At 43.0% G+C, this 18,868-nt stretch overlaps 1 protein-coding gene across 2 annotated transcripts in view; it reads left to right on the plus strand.

Annotated features, from left to right (window-relative positions):
- Nucleotides 1-18,868, plus strand: part of Nell1 (neural EGFL like 1) — an 821,283-nt gene that overhangs the window by 773,780 nt on the left and 28,635 nt on the right. The window contains exon 16 of one of the 2 annotated variants that reach the window (XM_041649180.1): nt 1,525-1,665. The exons of the other annotated variant lie outside the window; for it this stretch is intronic. Coding sequence (XP_041505114.1) covers nt 1,525-1,665 — 141 coding nt within the window. The remainder of the gene's footprint in view (nt 1-1,524; nt 1,666-18,868) is intronic. 2 annotated transcript variants of the gene reach the window in all.

Below are 18,868 nucleotides of genomic sequence, written 5' to 3' on the forward strand. Positions count from 1 at the left end.
AAGATCATTGGGTTCTGATGTTTTCATGTTGTTTTTCGGATTATTGGGTGAATTCTTGCCTTGGCGCCTGCCCATCTCCTCCTATTCATCCTATCCAATGGGTCCTTTAAAAACCGGATCAGGTTTCCCTGCTGGCCAAGGGCTCCGCTTACAAAATGCCCTCACTCTCTTTCGTGGTTCCTGCTGCAGGCCAAGAACCCTCTCACCCCTCCGAAGGATCTTCAGGACAGGACCAGGCTCCCCTTGTGCCAGTGACCTGGCAAACCAAAGGCCTACCTCTTTGATTCAATTGTAGTAGGGCGATCTGCTCTCCTTATTGCACGCCTGTCCCTGCTGCTTGGGTCTGCCGCTGCGCTGGTCCCCGAAAGCCTCTTCCTGTATGCGGTGTTGCTCCGCCGCGTCCCGCCACGCCACCGCTCGGCCTCTGTGCTTCCGGCCGTGCCCCCGCTCCGCCTCTGTGCGTCCGGCCGCGCCGCCGCTCCGCCTCTGTGCCTATATGATTTTTTGACATGGTTTCTCTCTAGTTTTTGAGTCTGTCCTGGAACAACTAACTCTTGTAGACCAGGCTGGCCTTGAACTCACAGAGATCTGCCTGCCTTTGCTTCCTAAGTGCTGGGATTAAAAATGCGTGCCACAGCCACCTGGCATATAGATGGGAATTTTATTTTATTTTATTTCATTTTTTAATTTATTTATTTATTAAAGATTTCTGTCTCTTCCCCGCCGCCGCCTCCTATTTCCCTCCCCTCCCCCAATTAAGTCCCCCCCCCTTCAGCCCGAAAAGCAATCAGGGTTCCCTGTCCTGTGGGAAGTCCAAGGAACCCCCACCTCCATCCAGGTCTAGTAAGTTGAGCATCCAAACTGCCTAGGCTCCCACAAAGCCAGTGCGTGCAGTAGGATCAGAAACCCATTGCCATTGTAGATGGGAATTTTAAAATGTCATTTGGACCCTTTTTTTGTTTTTTGGAGACAGGATTTCTTTGTGTAGCCCTGGCTGTCTTGGAACTAACTCTGTAGACCAGGCTAGACATGAAGTTACAAAGATTCATCTGCCTCTGCCTCCCAAGTGCTAGAATTAAAGGCATGTGCCACCACCGCCCAGTCAGTCAGGCCATTCTAAACCTGGGATTTCCTGCACTCATCTCTTCTTAAATATCTTTGAAGAACACACAACCAGATCTCGAATGACCAGTTGAGGGATGCTGACTGTGAGAACAGCCATGTTTATCTAATTGCCTGTGTTTTCAGTTTCGATTTTGGTTATTCACATGCCCGGCCAGAATGTCCTCTGGGATCCCCAGTTTTATACATACTACTCTTTTATGTGAGAAGGTACTAGTGAGGGAAAGTTTCATTGGTTTTGGATTCTGGGGGAAATTTGCATCTGAATCATCTTGTAACTTTTATTTGAGATGATATGTCAGCTGTAGTTTGCAGGCATGAGAGTGCATGAGGCTTTTACCGTAAGGTTAGATGTACAAAGACACTAATGTCCTGGCGGGCTTGTGTTTTTCTCTGAGGCAGATATTGATGAATGTGCAGAGGGATTCGTTGAGTGCCACAACCACTCCCGCTGCGTTAACCTGCCAGGGTGGTACCACTGTGAGTGCAGAAGCGGTTTCCATGACGATGGGACCTACTCACTGTCCGGGGAGTCCTGCATTGGTAAGCAGCTCTCAGCAACACCCTGCACCAGGATCTTTGCAAGGGGTGACTTGCTTTGCAACTTCATGAGATCACTCACTGGTTAAATTCATCTCTTTCCAATTCTCTTCCCCTGCAATTAAGAGATTAGGTCAAGGATTATACAAGGTGGGATGTTGGGAATTTTAGAGCAGTCAGAGGAACAAAATCTGGCTCTTTGTGATGAGGTGTTTAGTTCTTTCTCTGTAGAACCGTGGTGATAAGTTGAAGCTTTTGGCAGTCCGAGGAGCAGCTGACAGGTGGAAATAGTGCTAGATTCAGAATTAGAAAGTGGAGCTTGACTTCAGATTTTTAAAAGTCACTCTGCTCTCTGATCCTTATCTGGGTATGTGTAAAAGGAATAATAATACATGTGTCTTTTCAGGATGAGATGGAATATCTCTTTAAAACTGCAAGCTTCAATCTGATGCCTATATATGCTGTATCTTGTGTTAACCTTGTAGTCATTGCTGTTGCCATAGTCACCATCTCCTGCTGTACCTTGTGTTAACCTTGTGGTCATTGCTGTGGCCACGGTCACCATCTCCTGCTGTACCTTGTGTTAACCTTGTGGTCATTGCTGTGGCCACGGTCACCATCTCCTGCTGTACCTTGTGTTAACCTTGTGGTCATTGCTATGGCCACAGCCACCACATCCTACAATGTCACCACTAATCACCATCCCACCTGTACTTCTGCTTATGTTCAGTGTAGGAAGTTGGCAGAGTTCTTGAGCTTAGGACTCTAACGTCTTGAAGAAACCCAGCTGAGGAGGACTTAACTGTTTCCTTGAGATCCATGGCCAATCCCATTCATTCAGGTCCTGTGTAGTCTGCTGAGTTCGTGATGTTTCTGCAGTGATTTAATCAGCACTACTCAAGAACGATGGCAATGGGTTTTTGATCCTACTGCACGTACTGGCTTTGGGGGAGCCTAGGCAGTTTGGATGCTCACCTTACTAGACCTGGATGGAGGTGGGCGGTCCTTGGACTTCCCACAGGTCAGGGAACCCTGATTGCTCTTCGAGCTGATGAGGGAGGAGGTACTGATGGGGGAGGGGGAGGGAAATGGGAGGCGGTGGCGCGGAGGAGGCAGAAATCCTTAATAAATAAATAAATTTTAAAAAATCAGCACCTTTTAACCTTTCCCCTAGTGTCAGCAAGAGGCTAAGATGGGCTGAGGCACTGTGGGATATAGCAGTAATTTTCCGCCATCCTCTTGCTGTGGGGATGAATGGGGGACTGCAGTGACTGGCATAGCCGCTAGGGGTGGACTGCTGCTGCCCAATTCCAGCTCTTCCACCTCTGCATCTGTTCGTTTAGGCAAACACTTATCTAGTCTGTGCCTCAGCTACCTACATCTGTAAAATCGAGATAATGTTTAAATCTAATTGTTATAAACTTTGTAATAGCTAACTGGATTCGTATCTGTTAAATATTCACCATGTATTAGTATTTATCTTAAATGTCAGGACATTTCGGCACTGTGTTAACACTCATCTGCATTCCTATTATTGTTGAAACTATGGTTATAACTTCACAGAGAGTGTTTCCTTTAAGTTTTCACATACTTTCTCTCCATATTCCTGGCATTTCTGTATCTGTATAGCTCAAGACATAGAGTTTAGAGCTTATGTAAACAGTAGACCAAATGGCTGTGCCAGAGACCTGGAGACAGAGACAATATTATTATATAATATACTAACTTTGAGAACTGAAATACAAATTTAATTTTTGGTAGTTATATGTAATATCATTAATAAAGGAAATGCTCGGATTTTAGTTATAGAGAGCTTTAGAAACCACCCAGTTCAAACTGCATCATAAATGACTGGACCTGTCATGGGGCTGCGCAGCTCTGCATGAGGTGTGCCTCCACCGTGGATGGCAAGGCAGGAGATGGCTCAAGCATCATAAGTGACTGGACCGGCCGTGGGGCTGCACACCTCTGCATATATTGTGCCTCCACTGTGGATGGAAAAGCAGGTGACGGCTTATGTGCAAGTTCATCTGTTTTCTTCTTTGATGTGTTCGTAGGAACGATTGGCCCTCTAGTCTGCTGATTTTATACTCTTTACCCAGGACTGTTTCAATACTGCCTTTCCAGTTTCAAAACATGCTTTGTTCTGCTGCTTTTCCAGTGAGAACTAGTGTAGTCAGAGTACAATAAATCAGGAAATGCAGTCAGAGTATGCGGCTACCACAGAAACTCTGACACAGATGGGGTGGCTGCTTGCTCCCAGTCGCAAGGTTTATTTGATATCAGATTAAATTGAAACTCGGTCAAGAGAGTCAGCATCATGGATGCACAAGACAGTCACTGTGTGCATATGTTCTGATGTGATATGCACTGTGTGCATATGTTCTGATGTGATCATCACAGCAGGTTGACATTTATAGTCCCAGTGTTTGTCTCTGTCTTCCAGTCTGAGTGGCGTGTATGCACATTTACAGGTGTGCATAAGAATGCTTGTGTGTGTACATATGTGTATGAGCTCATGCCCACCCTTGCTTCATCCATGGACTGACTCCTCTTCTGCACAGGAAACTTCCTGATTGAAGTGGACTTTTTGAAAAAAGGATGGTTGTTTTCATTTATGTCATTCAAAACTTTAATTGTTCATCAAAATTGTTTTTCTTTCTCTCATTTTTACAAAAAAACAAAAGAACATAATTCTGGCCATCACTCAGTGTTTCTTTGATAGCAGACAGCAATTTGGTTGACTCAGAATTTGTTCTAGACAAACAAATGTGTAAATTGTGGTATGCCATCTTCCCATTCATACTTATTTTTAGTACTGCCTTGTCTATAAGCAACTTCTCATGCTTGTCTTGCTTTTAGGTGGATTGTCCCTGCCTACATTCTGGCTTCGTTTTCTTGGTGTGCTAACCTGCTTGCTCTTTCCAGGTCTGCAACATGGCAGTGAGTGCCTCCTAATCCCTGGTTTGTCTTCCTTGTCCTCTCTGGCACTTGGCATTGCTGCCTCATTCATTAGGCCTCATATCAAATATTTTCCTTAGGGAGAGCCAGTTTGACTATTATTCAAGTCGCCGTCTTTTTATTTTCCGCAAGCACTTCGCTATACTATATATTTATATCTTAAATTCTCTTTAGCACATGAGCAAGCCTATTTCTAATAGTCTCTTGAGTCAAACATGCATGTTCTTGTGAGACAAGATCTTGTCTGTCTTTCAATACTATAGCCATGACCTCTAGAAAAATCCAGTACTGAATACAGCTGTGTCAAATGAGTGAAAGGAACAGGCGTTCAAAATACATGAGGTCAGCTACATTTTCTATTTAGCATAAGATATAAGCTAGGTCCATAGATTGTTCTGCAGGGCAAAAGATGTTAGATTCTGTCTAACCATGTGAGACATTTCAGAAAAGAAATTCACTGGGACCTCCCACTGAAGGCGTAAGTCACAAACAATGCCACACCAGTTTGGAATTATGATTAATAGGGTGGTATTTATTTAAAGGGGAAAAAACTTACAGATCACTGTCCCAGGCAACAGCCCTCTACGCAACCAGGAAGGGAGTCTAGTCACCGGCGGAGCAGAAAGTGAAGAGAGAGAGAGGAGAGGGAAGTGGCCGCTTTTTTAAAGGGAGAGAGACCACGCCCCAATGGGCTGGTATCTCAGCAGCTATAGGCTGGAGGTGTAGTAATATGAGCGGAGGGGCTGCATCCCCAGCACCCTGGCAGCCTGGCTAGCTTATGCTCCGAAATAACAATACACAAACTGTATTCATTTAAACACTTCTTGGCCCTTTAGCTCTAGCCCTTACAGGCTAATTCTCACATCCCTCCTGTTACTACATAGAGGAGCGGGAGGACCTCCCGCAACATCCCACCATACCAACCCTGCATCACACCTTCCAGGGATTTCACTGTGAACAAGTGGCGATGTCTATTCTTGAGGGATTTATGAACTGAAAGCCCAGAATCATAATAACAGAGCTTACTGGCAGTGAAAATTATCACACCTGAATAAGCCCTAAATAGCACAAGCCACTAATACTTACATTTAAAAGAATAGGCAATTTCTAAAACAACCTTTAAAATAAAAAAGATGGTTTTTGCAAAATGGACTCAGCTATGCTTTCCCTTCCAGACAATGGCAGAAACACAAGCTTTAGAATCTAAAAATGCAGCCATTTGGGCTTTTAGAAGAATGGGCTCATTATTCTATGCTGTTTTTTTGTCAGATGGCAATAATAACACCTGCTATATTCACTTGATCAGAAACTCTACACTGTTGACATAATAAGAAATAGCATTCACACAAGATGTATTGTTATCTATAAATATATTCAGGATTTGCCTTTTCCCAAAGTAGATCATGTGGCCTAAGAATTGAGTGGTGCCAGGCATTATAGAAGCAGAGTCATCATACAAAGGAGAGTTGTTGGTGACAATTGTTCTGTGTGTTGTTCATTTGTACAGGGATGGCAGAAGACAAGGACCCACAGATACCTGTATTAGTGTTAGCAGAAGGTACCAGGGGCCTGCAGTGACACTATGTTTTCATGGAATATAGGAGTCTGTGCTTCGTAGTTCTAATGTGGAAGTTGTAAGCAGCTCCATGTTTGTGTATGTATGTGTACATATTTATGTGTGTGTGCATGTCTGTGTGCAGATGCAATTTGTGCATGCATGTGTGCAGGTGTGTGGAAATGTACATGTGTGTGCAGATGTAGCTATGTGGAGATGTGGATGAGTGTGTGCAGATGTAGCTATGTGGAGATGTGCATGTGTGTGTGCAGATGTAGCTATGTGGAGATGTGGATGTGTGTGTGCAGGTGTGGAGATGTGCATATGTGTGTGTGCAGATGTAGCTATGTGGAGATGTGGATGAGTGTGTGCAGATGTAGCTATGTGGAGATGTGGATGAGTATGTGCAGGTGTGGAGATGTGCATTTGTGTGTTCAGGTATGGAGATGTGGATGAGTGTGTGCAGATGTAGCTATGTGGAGATGTGGATGAGTGTGTGCAGATGTAGCTATGTGGAGACGTGGATGTATGTGTGCAGGTGTGGAGATGTGTATGTGTGTGTGCAGATGTAGCTATGTGGAGATATGGATGAGTGTGTGCAGATGTAGCTATGTGGAGATGTGGATGAGTATGTGCAGGTGTGGAGATGTGCATGTGTGTGTTCAGGTATGGAGATGTGGATGAGTGTGTGCAGATGTAGCTATGTGGAGATGTGGATGAGTATGTGCAGGTGTGGAGATGTGCATTTGTGTGTTCAGGTATGGAGATGTGGATGAGTGTGTGCAGATGTAGCTATGTGGAGATGTGGATGAGTGTGTGCAGATGTAGCTATGTGGAGACGTGGATGTATGTGTGCAGGTGTGGAGATGTGTATGTGTGTGTGCAGATGTAGCTATGTGGAGATATGGATGAGTGTGTGCAGATGTAGCTATGTGGAGATGTGGATGAGTATGTGCAGGTGTGGAGATGTGCATGTGTGTGTTCAGGTATGGAGATGTGGATGAGTGTGTGCAGATGTAGCTATGTGGAGATGTGGATGAGTGTGTGCAGATGTAGCTATGTGTAGATGTGCATGTGTGTGTGTGCAGATGTAGCTATGTGGAGATGTGGATGAGTGTGTGCAGATGTAGCTATGTGGAGATGTGGATGAGTGTGTGCAGATGTAGCTATGTGGAGACGTGGATGTATGTGTGCAGGTGTGGAGATGTGTATGTGTGTGTGCAGATGTAGCTATGTGGAGATGTGGATGAGTGTGTGCAGATGTAGCTATGTGGAGATGTGGATGAGTATGTGCAGGTGTGGAGATGTGCATGTGTGTGTTCAAGTATGGAGATGTGGATGAGTGTGTGCAGATGTAGCTATGTGGAGATGTGGATGTGTGTTTGCAGATGTAGCTATGTGGAGATGTGGATGAGTGTGTGCAGATGTAGCTATGTGTAGATGTGCATGTGTGTGTGTGCAGATGTAGCTATGTGTAGATGTGGATGAGTGTGTGCAGATGTAGCTATGTGGAGATGTGGATGAGTGTGTGCAGATGTAGCTATGTGGAGATGTGGATGAATATATGCAGGTGTGTAGATGTGCATGTGTGTGTTCAGGTATGGAGATGTGCATGTGTGTGTGCAGTTGTGGAGACATGCATATGTGTGTGCAGGTGTGGAGATATGCACGTGTGTGTGTATGTGGGTGTGGAGATGTACAAGTGTGTACAGATGTAGAATGTGTATGTGTGCATGTGTGGTGTGTGTGCAAGCATGAAGATGTGCATGTGTCCATGTATGTGTGCAGTGTGGAGATGTGTATGTGTGCATGCCTGTATGCAGGCATGGTGATGTATATGTTTTCATACATGTATGCAGTGAGGAGATATGTATGTGTGCGTGCATTTGTACAATGTGGAGATATGTTTGTGTGCAGGTATGGAGATGTGCATGTGTTCATGCATGTGTGCAGTGTGGAGATGTGCGTGTGTCCATGTGTGTTGTCAGTGTGGAGATGTGTATTGTGCATGCATGTGTGAGGTATGGAGATGTGTGTGTGTGCATGCATGTGTGCAGGTATGGAGATGTGTATTGTGCATGTGTGTGTGGCTGTGAAGGTGTAGATTTGTACATGGGTATGTGCAGGTGTGCAGCAGACAGACATTGATGGTTGGCTGTCTTCTGTGATCACCTTTCTTACTATTTGAACTGGGTTTTTCACTGAACCTTGAGCAATGCAACTATCTGGTTGGCCAATGAGCGGCAGGGTTCCTTCCATCTCTGCCTCACCCCAGCATTGGGATTATGCACATGGATCACTGTGCCATGATTTTACATGTGCACTAGGGATCAGGACTCAGTTCCTCATTGTTTGTAGGGCAGTCACTTTATTGGAGAACCACTGGCCAAGCCTAGAGTCTCCCTTTCCATTCATATATGGTGGTCAACATCACCAAGAAATTAGGAGAAACACTATATCTTTAATGATAGCTTGCAGAAATATTAGTGCTTTAAATATTTTGAAAGATTCACTTCCCCTCCACCTTTCAATCACTGTTGTCACCATATTCTCATTCCTGCCTTATGGACCTTGATTTTTCTTTCATATTTGTCATGCTTTGCATGGATGCGCCAGCCTGCTCAAGTGCTCCTTCCATTCTTCCTCAGTGTGTTACTCGCTGTTTATGCATTTCCTTCTGATTATCCTGCACCCCATTTCTACCAGCCACAGTTCCAATCAAATCCTACTCTCCAAACCTAAGATTTCCAATCTCATTTTATATGAGGGCTCATGTTCCTTTTTAACAATGTGTGTGGTCTAGCAGCATAATCAGGAGAATTACTCTCAGATGGTCTTGCTTGGGACCTGGACTGCAGTGGTCTTTTAAAACATCCTCAAGAGACTAGAAAGGATGCCCAAATTCACATCAAATCATTGTCATAGATGTTCTCTATGAATGAGAATAGTTTTTAAAAAGCCATATTGTGTAAACCTACATCTATTTATTTATTACAGTTTATAACAGAATTTACCAGATAGGTCTTGTATTATTAATCAGTTTTTCATCCCTACAGCATTTTGGCATGTTCTTTACATCTGCATATCTATATTAAGTTAAATCATGTTGGGAATGCCTTATAATAATTAATAAACAAAATCTTCAGAACCTACCAAAATCCATTTTTGTTGAGGTACACTGGAAGAAGACAGTTATTCTCCCAACAGGAGGCAGCTGCCAACCTTTTGTTACTCCCTTCTCCTCAGGACACCATAGAATGAAGAAGACCTCATGCTGTGCTCTGCTCTCTGGTCACTATAAACAGTGCAACTGCATGCACAGCTGTGCACCCGCTGTCACCACATAATGAGGAGCAAACAACTAGGGAAGGTTCTTCTGTAATTCCTTACTAAAGTTTTAGTTAGCACATCCATAATTAGTCAGAAGTAATGTGGCATTTCGATGCATGTTAACTGTTATAAATGTTTTCAGATAAACCAAGAGGCCAAGTAGGTAAAGGCAGACACAGGATGAATCAATGACGCCAGCACCCAGTTAGAGAGGTTGAGAAGATGCTTCCCATTGGTTTCTGGCTCTCGGTGTGCCCTCCAAAGACATGACAGTGGTGTTGTCTACAGCTGATGAATCAGATGAATGAATCCCGTCACCCCCCTTGGAAGCTGCTATTCCCTCGACAATCCAGTCACTCGTGTATAAACCTGGGGTTGGGAAGCATGACGAGTAGACAAGATGTGTTGTAGACACTTCCCTGAAAAGACGAGTGCTCAACACTTTACACGTGACATTGGAGCAAAGTCAGTCACACCCAAGCTCGGCAGTCACTCGGATGAGCAGGCTAGCAGTGCAAGTCCGTATGTTGTTGAACACTGGAACTAAAACCAGGTATTTCATAGAATCTTAATAGGGTCTCTAGTTCACTCTCAGGTCTATCCTGTCAGACGCCCTGTGTTATTCAGCTTTATGTTGCTAGGACAGGATACTTGAGACAGATGATATGAAAGGAGGAAGGTAGAGGCTTTGGTCCATGGTTGGCCGTGTCCGTTGCCTTTATGTCCCTCCTTTAGGTCCATAGCATGGCAGAGCATCATGGTGGGAATCGTGTGATGGAGAAAACTGGTCACCTTATGATGGCAAGGGAGCAGACAAAAAAGAAAAGTGTAAGAAATGGCTGGGCAACTTAAAACTGTCAAGGGAAGGCCCTCAACGGTCTACGTCTTTCAGCGAGGCAGCTGGGACCTCCCAATTGGCCCATTTGGGTCAGAATCCAGAAATGGATTGATGTGTTGATTAGGTCAAAATCCCGATGATCCAGTCACCTCTTAAAGGCTACACTCACAAACACTGTTGCATGTGGTCCAAGCCTTTAGCGCATGAGCTTTTAGGGGTCATTTAAGACCACTGTCTCTGTTTCTGGTTAGTATAGATTTGGGATCAATTTCCATGCTGTTGAAACATCTTTCTAATGGTCATAGTAGCTAGCAATGGCCATGAGCAGGGCAGAGAATATGGGGAGGCTGGGGCTCAGTTCTTATCAGATGGCAACCACATGAATAAAAATAGAGGGGACCATTAGGATGTCACTGTGTGTATGTGAGCTCATGTATGCACGTGCACACACACAAATGTATGCATCTGCATGTACATATGCAGTTATGCATACGTACATATACATACACACCTGCATATATACTATCCACTAAGCAGTATTAAGGTGGTAAGATGGATGGTGCAGAGAACTCATCTCTCAGGAACATTAAAACTTGAAAGTTGAAAATAAAAATCACCCAGGAAGCAAGCACTGGCCTTCTTATACAAACTAGAGTTCACTGTAAAATGATGTAGTTGGCACTATAAAATATGATGACAATTCGGAAGAAAAGGATCAACTCAGACAAGAGACCAGCCATAACATGTGGCATGTAAACAGTTGGACTCACAGGTAAAAAATATAAAAAAAAATATAAAAAAAATCTACAAGTAATATCTAAAATCCATACACTATTTAATGCTGTAAGAGCTTGCCATTCCTGGACTCACTTATGCTTAGACTAATTCTGTCAGAAAGTGATTTACATAATGACCATCTAATGAAGAAATAAGCTGAGTCTTCCCTGTGGATTATGAATGTCCCCAAATTGATCTGGCCTAAAATCTCTTTTATTTCCCAGCCAGTTTGTGAAATTTTTTTGAGAATTTTTAACATTTTGTTCTTTATCATATCTACCCCTTTTGCTGCCTCCCTCCAACTTCTCTTGAGTCTCAATCTATTATCTCTTAAAGACTCTTCTTCTTTTGTTACTGGTTATTCTTACACAGACAAACACACAGACATAAAACCTACAGAATCCATCAAGTTTTGCTTATGCGTACATTTAGAGTTAACCATTTGGGACTGAATAAACGGTATGGGAACCATCTCTGTAGGAGAGCGATTCCCTATGTGGAGAGCACTCATTGAAATCTTATGACTTAGTGCTAATTCTTGGAACTTTCTAGAAAGCCTTACTCAGGCAGTGATGTTGAATCATAAGCATCTTCTGAAGACATTTCTTTACTAGGTCTGCAGCAAAGATTTGTTGAGTGCAGAAGCTGCTGTGTAAAAATCAGATTTTTTTCATTGTAAGTTGAGCTTTCTTAGAAGGAACTCATGGCAATCTATGGCTGTGTATCTACCACTTCCTTTGTTGATGTGGTCATTTAATATGAGTCATTCAGGTTCTGTGCTGAGTTCTGGCTTCCTGACATGGTATATTGGCTTTTCCATGAGATAAATGGTTCCATACTCATACTTTGGACACTTGTGATTCTGCTTTGCACAGAATGTTAATTGTGTCTCCTCTGGTGACATGAATCAAATGGACCCATAAGCAATGCCACTGTTAGGAGGTGTGTGTCCTTGTTGGAGTAGATGTGGCTTTGTAGGAGGAAGGGCATTTCCAAAGAGCTGGTGTTGAGATATCAAATGCTCAAAGCAGGTCTAGTGGTTCTCAGTTCACTTCTTGCTGCCCATGGAATGTGATGTAGACCCCTCAACTCCTCTAGCACGGTGTCTGCCTGCATGCCTTCATGCTTCCTACCATGATGAAAATGAACTAAATCTCTGGACTATAAGACAGCCTGATTTAATGATTTCCTTTATAAGAATTATTGGATCATGGTGTCTTTTCTCAGTCATAGAAACCCTAACTGAGACATTCTTTCTATACAATCAGATTCATCAGCCTTCAGAGAGCTGCTCTCTTATCCACGTTGGTTGACTAAGACTTAAAAATATTTTTATACATCAGAACATAGCATCTCAAAGGTCTCTAGAAGGAACATGCTGAGTCAGACTCTGGGCATAGGAAGAGCATATGTGATACAGAGCTATGGAGGCTAGAGATGAACATTTTGGGATGTGATATCCCACCCAATGGAAGGTCAGAAGAAGGGTAAGCTATGAGGAATGCTTAATGGAGCTGGGCTGGGTGTGCAGCCCAGGAATTGTTGGGTATTACCCAAGGAAAAAAAGCACAGACCAAGACATCGTTTGCCAGTGTGGTTAGGGTTTTCTTTAGTGTTTCTTCTCCTATGAATGTTGCGTCTCTAAGGATCAACCATTAGAAGCTATATTTTGAGTTTTTTTTTAATTATAGGATTATAAAGAATGTTGCTAGCAAGTTTTCTTTAGTATAAATTTTTAGGGTTTTGTTTCTCTTTTATTTTTATTTATCTGTTTTTTGAACACAGACTCTCATCGTGTGGTCTCACGTATCCTGGCGGTACCCAAATGGCAGCCTGACTCTCCCAATCCTCTTGCCTCACCCTCTCTTGTAATGGAATTACCAGGGTGTGGTGCCTCTTTAAAAGGGCTAAGTGAAGGTTTTGCCTTCTTCCTAAGTAGTCAGATGGTTCTGCTAGTGAGGAAAGGAGTAAGTGGGGGCACGGTGAAGACTATTTCCTCTATATGAAGTGTCCCGTATAGATTATGGCTGTGATTTCGGAAGTGTGACCCTCTAGGCAGCACTGCTCACTTTCCCCGAGGTTCTTAGAAATGTAAATTTCACCCACTCCACACAAAGAACTCCGTCTTTGGGGTCTGGATGAGCCCGGGTGGCTAATGCCGCTGCCCTCTCTGGTCTGCGAACCGCTGCTGTGGGATTTCCACTGAGCCCCTCCAGAGAAGGCTGGAGCACTGACTGCGCATGCGCATCTGGGCTTACACTTCACAGAGGACATGAGCGGATACTTTCCCGGGGATCTCAGAAAGATGCTGACCCTCTACAGAGTAACAGCCACTGTGAAAACGGCAGGCCCCGGAGTCAGCATTTCCAGCTGCCGTTCTGATTCCTCGGTACTTTCTGCCTGGAGATATGTAACTTTTCTCCAGGGAGAGTCATCTGCCTTCTTTTCTCAGTTCCTGGTGAATTCTTGGTGTTGAATCTTATGCAGTTGTCAGCTTCTTGCCTCTTGAGGCTCCATAGGAACAATTGTTTCATTACAGAAACTTCTGGCTTAAATGCTTTAGAGGCAAAGATCGTGTCTAAGCAGCCGTTGAGACACCAGCATCTGCAGCTTCCTTGGGAGGGATATTGCGTTGTTTGCTTTAGTTTGAGGTTACTCCTGCTGCTGTGAAATGTTTACCTGTGGCTTTATGAGAATCTTAAACCGCTTTACTCACATCAAAGACAGCACTGTGGGCAAAAAAGAAAAAAAAATCACCATTAACCTTTGAGTCCTTCTTGAAGTCTAAGTGGCAGGGAAAGGAGACAGGCAGAGATTGGTGAAGGTTACACTGTGGGCCGGCCAGATATGTAATGTTTAAAGACAGTGGGGTTGGAACAAGTGGTCGTAGCATGGCGTTTCCCTTGAAGAGTGAGAAAGCAAAGGAAGTGAAGGACATATCAAGGGTGACAGTGTTTCCAGGCAAAGTTCCAGGGAGCAACAGCAGACAGTGTGGAAACACCCCTAATGGGAGCTAGTTCTTTGTGTCTAGGTGTGTGTGTGTGTGGGGGGGGGGGGGGGATGACACTCTAAACCCAAACAAACGCCCGATATATGGGTGTAAGGGTGGGAAACGAGGATAAAGGAGATGGAAAGGCTGTAGACTGCGTTGTGATGGGGGAGTTGAGAGTGTTGAAACCTTCCTTGTAAGAAGTTTCTCTTAAGGTTGAAATTTTGTGATGTATGAAATCACGTGATGTCACCATTTTTAATGTGTCACGTAGCTCCACCAACTCAGAAGTACTTCACAAGGGATGCCATCCCTGTGGGATAGTTAATTTTGATCGGTAATTGACTGGACTGTAAATTCCCTAGGGAATCGGGGAGACACGTCTTTGTGTGCATGTGTGAGTGGGTGCATTTCCAGAGAGAATTAGCCGAGAGGTGGGGTATTCTCTGAATATGAGTGAATCAGGGTTCCAGATGAATAATGAGGTATCATATAATAGGGTGACAGCTAGCAGTCTTTATCTACTGTTTCATATGCAGTGTGACCAGTCACCTCACACGCCTGTGGCTGCGCCTTCCAGTGATGATGTGTACCTTCAACTGTAAGCCAAGACAAAGTGATCCTCTTTAGTTGCCTTCGTCAGATGTTTTCTCACCGAAGAGAGAAGAGTAACCAACATGCTTAGCAGATTGAGTGTGCTCAATAAATATTTGTTAGTAAAGAGTCCTCCATTATGATTGGCCCATATCCAAGTTATCCTGATGACATAACTGGACCTTGTGTGACTAGCAAGAATTTCTTTTGTTTCAGTTCTAGCAACGTTAAATATAACCAAGGGATTGTTAAATATGAACACAATAAGAGAGTAATCTAAAATGGCAAGTAATCTAAAATTAGTAATAAAATTGCAATATGGAGGATGATCCTAGTTAAGTAGAATAAAAGTCTAAATTGTATAAAGTGACTGATTTTTGTTGTTGTTGTTTTGTTGTGTTTATTTTTAAGATTTGTTCTGTTACTTTAAATTTTGTGTAGTAGGAATGGGTGAGTGTACGTGTGTGTGTGTGTCAGTATTTGCACGTGATTTCCCTCGGCAGTCAGAGATATGGAATCCTCTTGAGCTGTGGTTAGATGAAGATGGAGCCACTTAAAATGGGTGCTGGGAACTGAACCTGGGACCCCTGGAGGAGCAGCAAGGTCTCTTAACCACTGAGCCATCTCTCCATTCCCATGACTGGATGAGTTTAAAAGACAAGAAGAAAGTAGGAAGGAGGGGTGATAGGCGATTTAACAGTCAGGTCAGTAAAACCTTAAAAAGAAAATTTAAAAGTTGGTGGCATTGACCAATGTAAATCCCTCTGGATTTGTTACATGGCACCATGTGAGTAAGATGGTCCACACCCTCCCAGGAACCGAGAAACAGGCCTCCGACCTTAGGTGGTGACTGAAAGTAATGATAAGGAATTTATCTCAAGGAAGCCAGGCTAGTATCTGTTCAGGTCTTCTAAGGATGGGAAGGGTTGGGCTAGACGACCTAAGCTACAGTGGGCTGCAGTATGTATACTCAAGGATGGAATCTTTGGCTTCCCCTGCTTTCCTTGGAAACAAACTTAGTTTGCGCCGTAAGATTTTGAATACATCATGGTAACAGATGCAAAAATAAACCAGAAATTAAAGACACCCACAGTGTCTCCACAGTGAGATCAGATATCCACCTTTGTGTTTTAATTTCCCCTTTTCCCACAAAAGCCTTCTAGGTCTTTCCAAGCAACATCTTTTTCCATGTAAAAGGCATCCCAAGAGCTGTTTTATCAAATCAGATGACAACTGGAATTCTATCAGAGCAGAAATGCAAATACAAAAATTATCTAAAGAGATGAAATTCTCCCAGCAAAACCACCAGAAGCTCTTGAAGATTTTATTTACTTTCTTGCTAGATTGACACCAATCATTTCCCTTATTGGGGTGGCAATCCAAATTCGTACCTTTGAACAATGTCCTGAAGGTTCTATTAGGAAGGCCATTTTAGAAGAGTCTTGCCTGTCCACCAGAAGTTAAAGACCACAATGAACAACAACAGTCTCTGAATCCATGCCAGCTCTCACACAGTTCTGTTGCTGGATTGAGAACAGTCTTTGGAAGCTCACCAGTAGAAATGTCTTTATGTTCCTTACCTTCTAAGGGCAATTCTTACACATGTCTTTATAACCTATCTGTGTCTAAGACTTTCCCCTGACCTAGGAAAGAAAAGAAATAATCCCTCACCTGACAGCATGCTTCAGAAACTGCTCTGTCAGATCAGAGGTTAGTGTGGCTTCACCATCCTGGTTCCCTACATGCATTTGTTATTAAGGATTATTTGGCTGCAGACATAATGTAGACAAGAAAAGCATGTCTTCTCTCTCTGACACTTGCTTGCCAATGGCCAGTAGAGACTAGAATTGTTTTACTAATTGTTAAAGGTTCAAAGGAAACTGCTGAATTCTCTCTGCTTTTGTTGTTACCATTTTTCATTTAAAAAAAAAAACAGTCTTTCTATGCATCCCATGCTGTCATATAACTAATAATAGTCCCTCTGCCTCAGTTTCCCAACTGCTACTACTCCATACATGAGTCACTATGTCTTTCCTTTATTTACATTTGATTTTTATATGTTATTACAAGTTCTCTAATGCTTGACTTAAAACTCTACAATGAAGCACAATTTATAAAAACTCAGAGACAGAAATTGAGATTGAACTTGAAGATCCGAAAAGCACTTATCTCAACCTCAGTCCTAAATGGCGATCCTGCCTCCAGCAATCTCAGAATGAGACTGAGGCTGAGAGCTGTCTTTTTCCATTTTATATTCCTCTCTAGGGCTGTGTTTAAAGGTGTGTACCACTGGGATTAAAGGTATGCACCACCCGGTTTCTGTGGCAAACTAGTGTGGTTACTGGGATTAAAGGTGTGTTTCACCACTGCCTAGTCTGTAAGCTGGCCAATGGGGCTGTTTTACTTTTCTGATCCTCAGGCAAGCTTTATTTACTAGACTATATATGAAATGTTCTACACCACACAGCTGAAAGTAGACATATAAACTTGGAAATGGACAAGGTCTTGGGAAGTATTATGTGTAGCTAATTAGTTATTTTGCTAGAAAGAAAGCAGGGTATCAAAGGGCAAAGGTTTCTTCAATACTTCACCTCAGCCAAGAAGCTGAGAAGCAATTTCAAGGGTTCCTTTCAATGCAGCTCAAACCACATTCAAGTATAATTATTATTTATACATTTCTTAGTAGGCAAAAGGCTCTCAAGAATATTTTGTGACAGATACGCCAGAAAGGGACAACTGAGTCCTACCGATCCAAGTGGGTATGGATGGTAGAGAGAATGTTTGGAGCGGAACAGACATACAAGTGTAAAGTAGTTGGAAGCGATGTTAAGCTGGCGATCAGGAAAGAAGTAAGTCCCTTGCTCAAAGAATGAAATTTCAGTGAATGGTCTCGATAATACTATGACCGTCGTGATGAACTTCGTGTGCCTGTGTTCTGGATGTGTGTTAGGATGCCCTAGTAACAGAAAGCAATCTACCTCCCACGCATGAGCAGACATATGAAAACACATAAATCTTATAACACTTTTGGCATCGATACCAAGGCTTCTGTGGGTGTGGAACTCTCTTTAGATAGCGAGTATTTCAATTTTAATAGATTTTCTATTCGTCCTCTTCACTGGTCAGAGTTGTATTGATTTTAGACAGATTTGATGTTGATATAGAGGTAGGACTTTTTCACAGCAGACAGTAGGGAACTCAGCAACTTAGAATGCTGCTTTGCCCATATCAGCTCTTGTTTTTCTCTCTGGAAGTGCTCTTTTCTCCATCTGCAGTAAACACCCAAATCTGCATGTTCTGTAAATAAATGTAGCCAGCAACCACGGCTAGTTCATGGAGTATTAAAAATTATATCCAGTACTTAACCTTAGTGCAAGATTTGTAGAACAAGGTCACAGAGGACTTGGGGTGGTGACATTCCTGGATCTTGCCGGCTAAAACTCAGGAATTTGTGAGACTTCAGAATTATAGATTACCTTTACAAAGACAGGAAAGAGAATTCTGGCTGCATGATAAGAGATATGGACTGGAATGAAGATTGACTATAGCCTTGGGAAACAAGAGATGGGGAATTCTTGGCTAGAGAAGAACTCTAAGGAGAGTGGAACTCATAAGAAGAGATGAACCCTAAGTGATAAACCGTATATTAGGAAATGGACCAGGACCAGTAGTGGAAGCTCAGCATCTTCAAACGGGTGTTGGATGGCACTTTATTAAATTTAGCGTTTTGCAAAGGATAACTGGACCTCGGAGTTACGCATTTTCCAGAACATTTCCAGAACAAGAACATTTCAGAGGTAACTCACTAGTCTCAAGTCTTCTCCCCTGAGCGTGAAGGAAGAAGATAGACAAGAATTGGTACTTTGGGAAACGTGAAGTTTTAAAAATAGTACACATTAGCATCCTTTCCCATGAGGCTCTACCCATCTCCCTTTCCCATTGTATCTTTTTCCATAGGCCTGACACAGTAATCGATAAGCATGGTGAATCGATCAATTAGCTGCTCGATTTTTAGCAACTGAATGAATGGTTAGTTGAGAAGATGATGAAGGAAATACTGTCCCTCAAGAGTTTGATGAAAGCTCTCTGATCAAAAATTTCATAACAGTGTTTCAATATTTGCTAAGTCTAGGGAATGGTTTTGCAATAAGTTGTCAAGAGA

Source organism: Microtus oregoni, unplaced genomic scaffold (assembly GCF_018167655.1).
Source record: "Microtus oregoni isolate MIOR12 unplaced genomic scaffold, Mior012 000000F_ref0000247, whole genome shotgun sequence".
Classification (NCBI taxonomy): Eukaryota; Metazoa; Chordata; class Mammalia; order Rodentia; family Cricetidae; genus Microtus; species Microtus oregoni.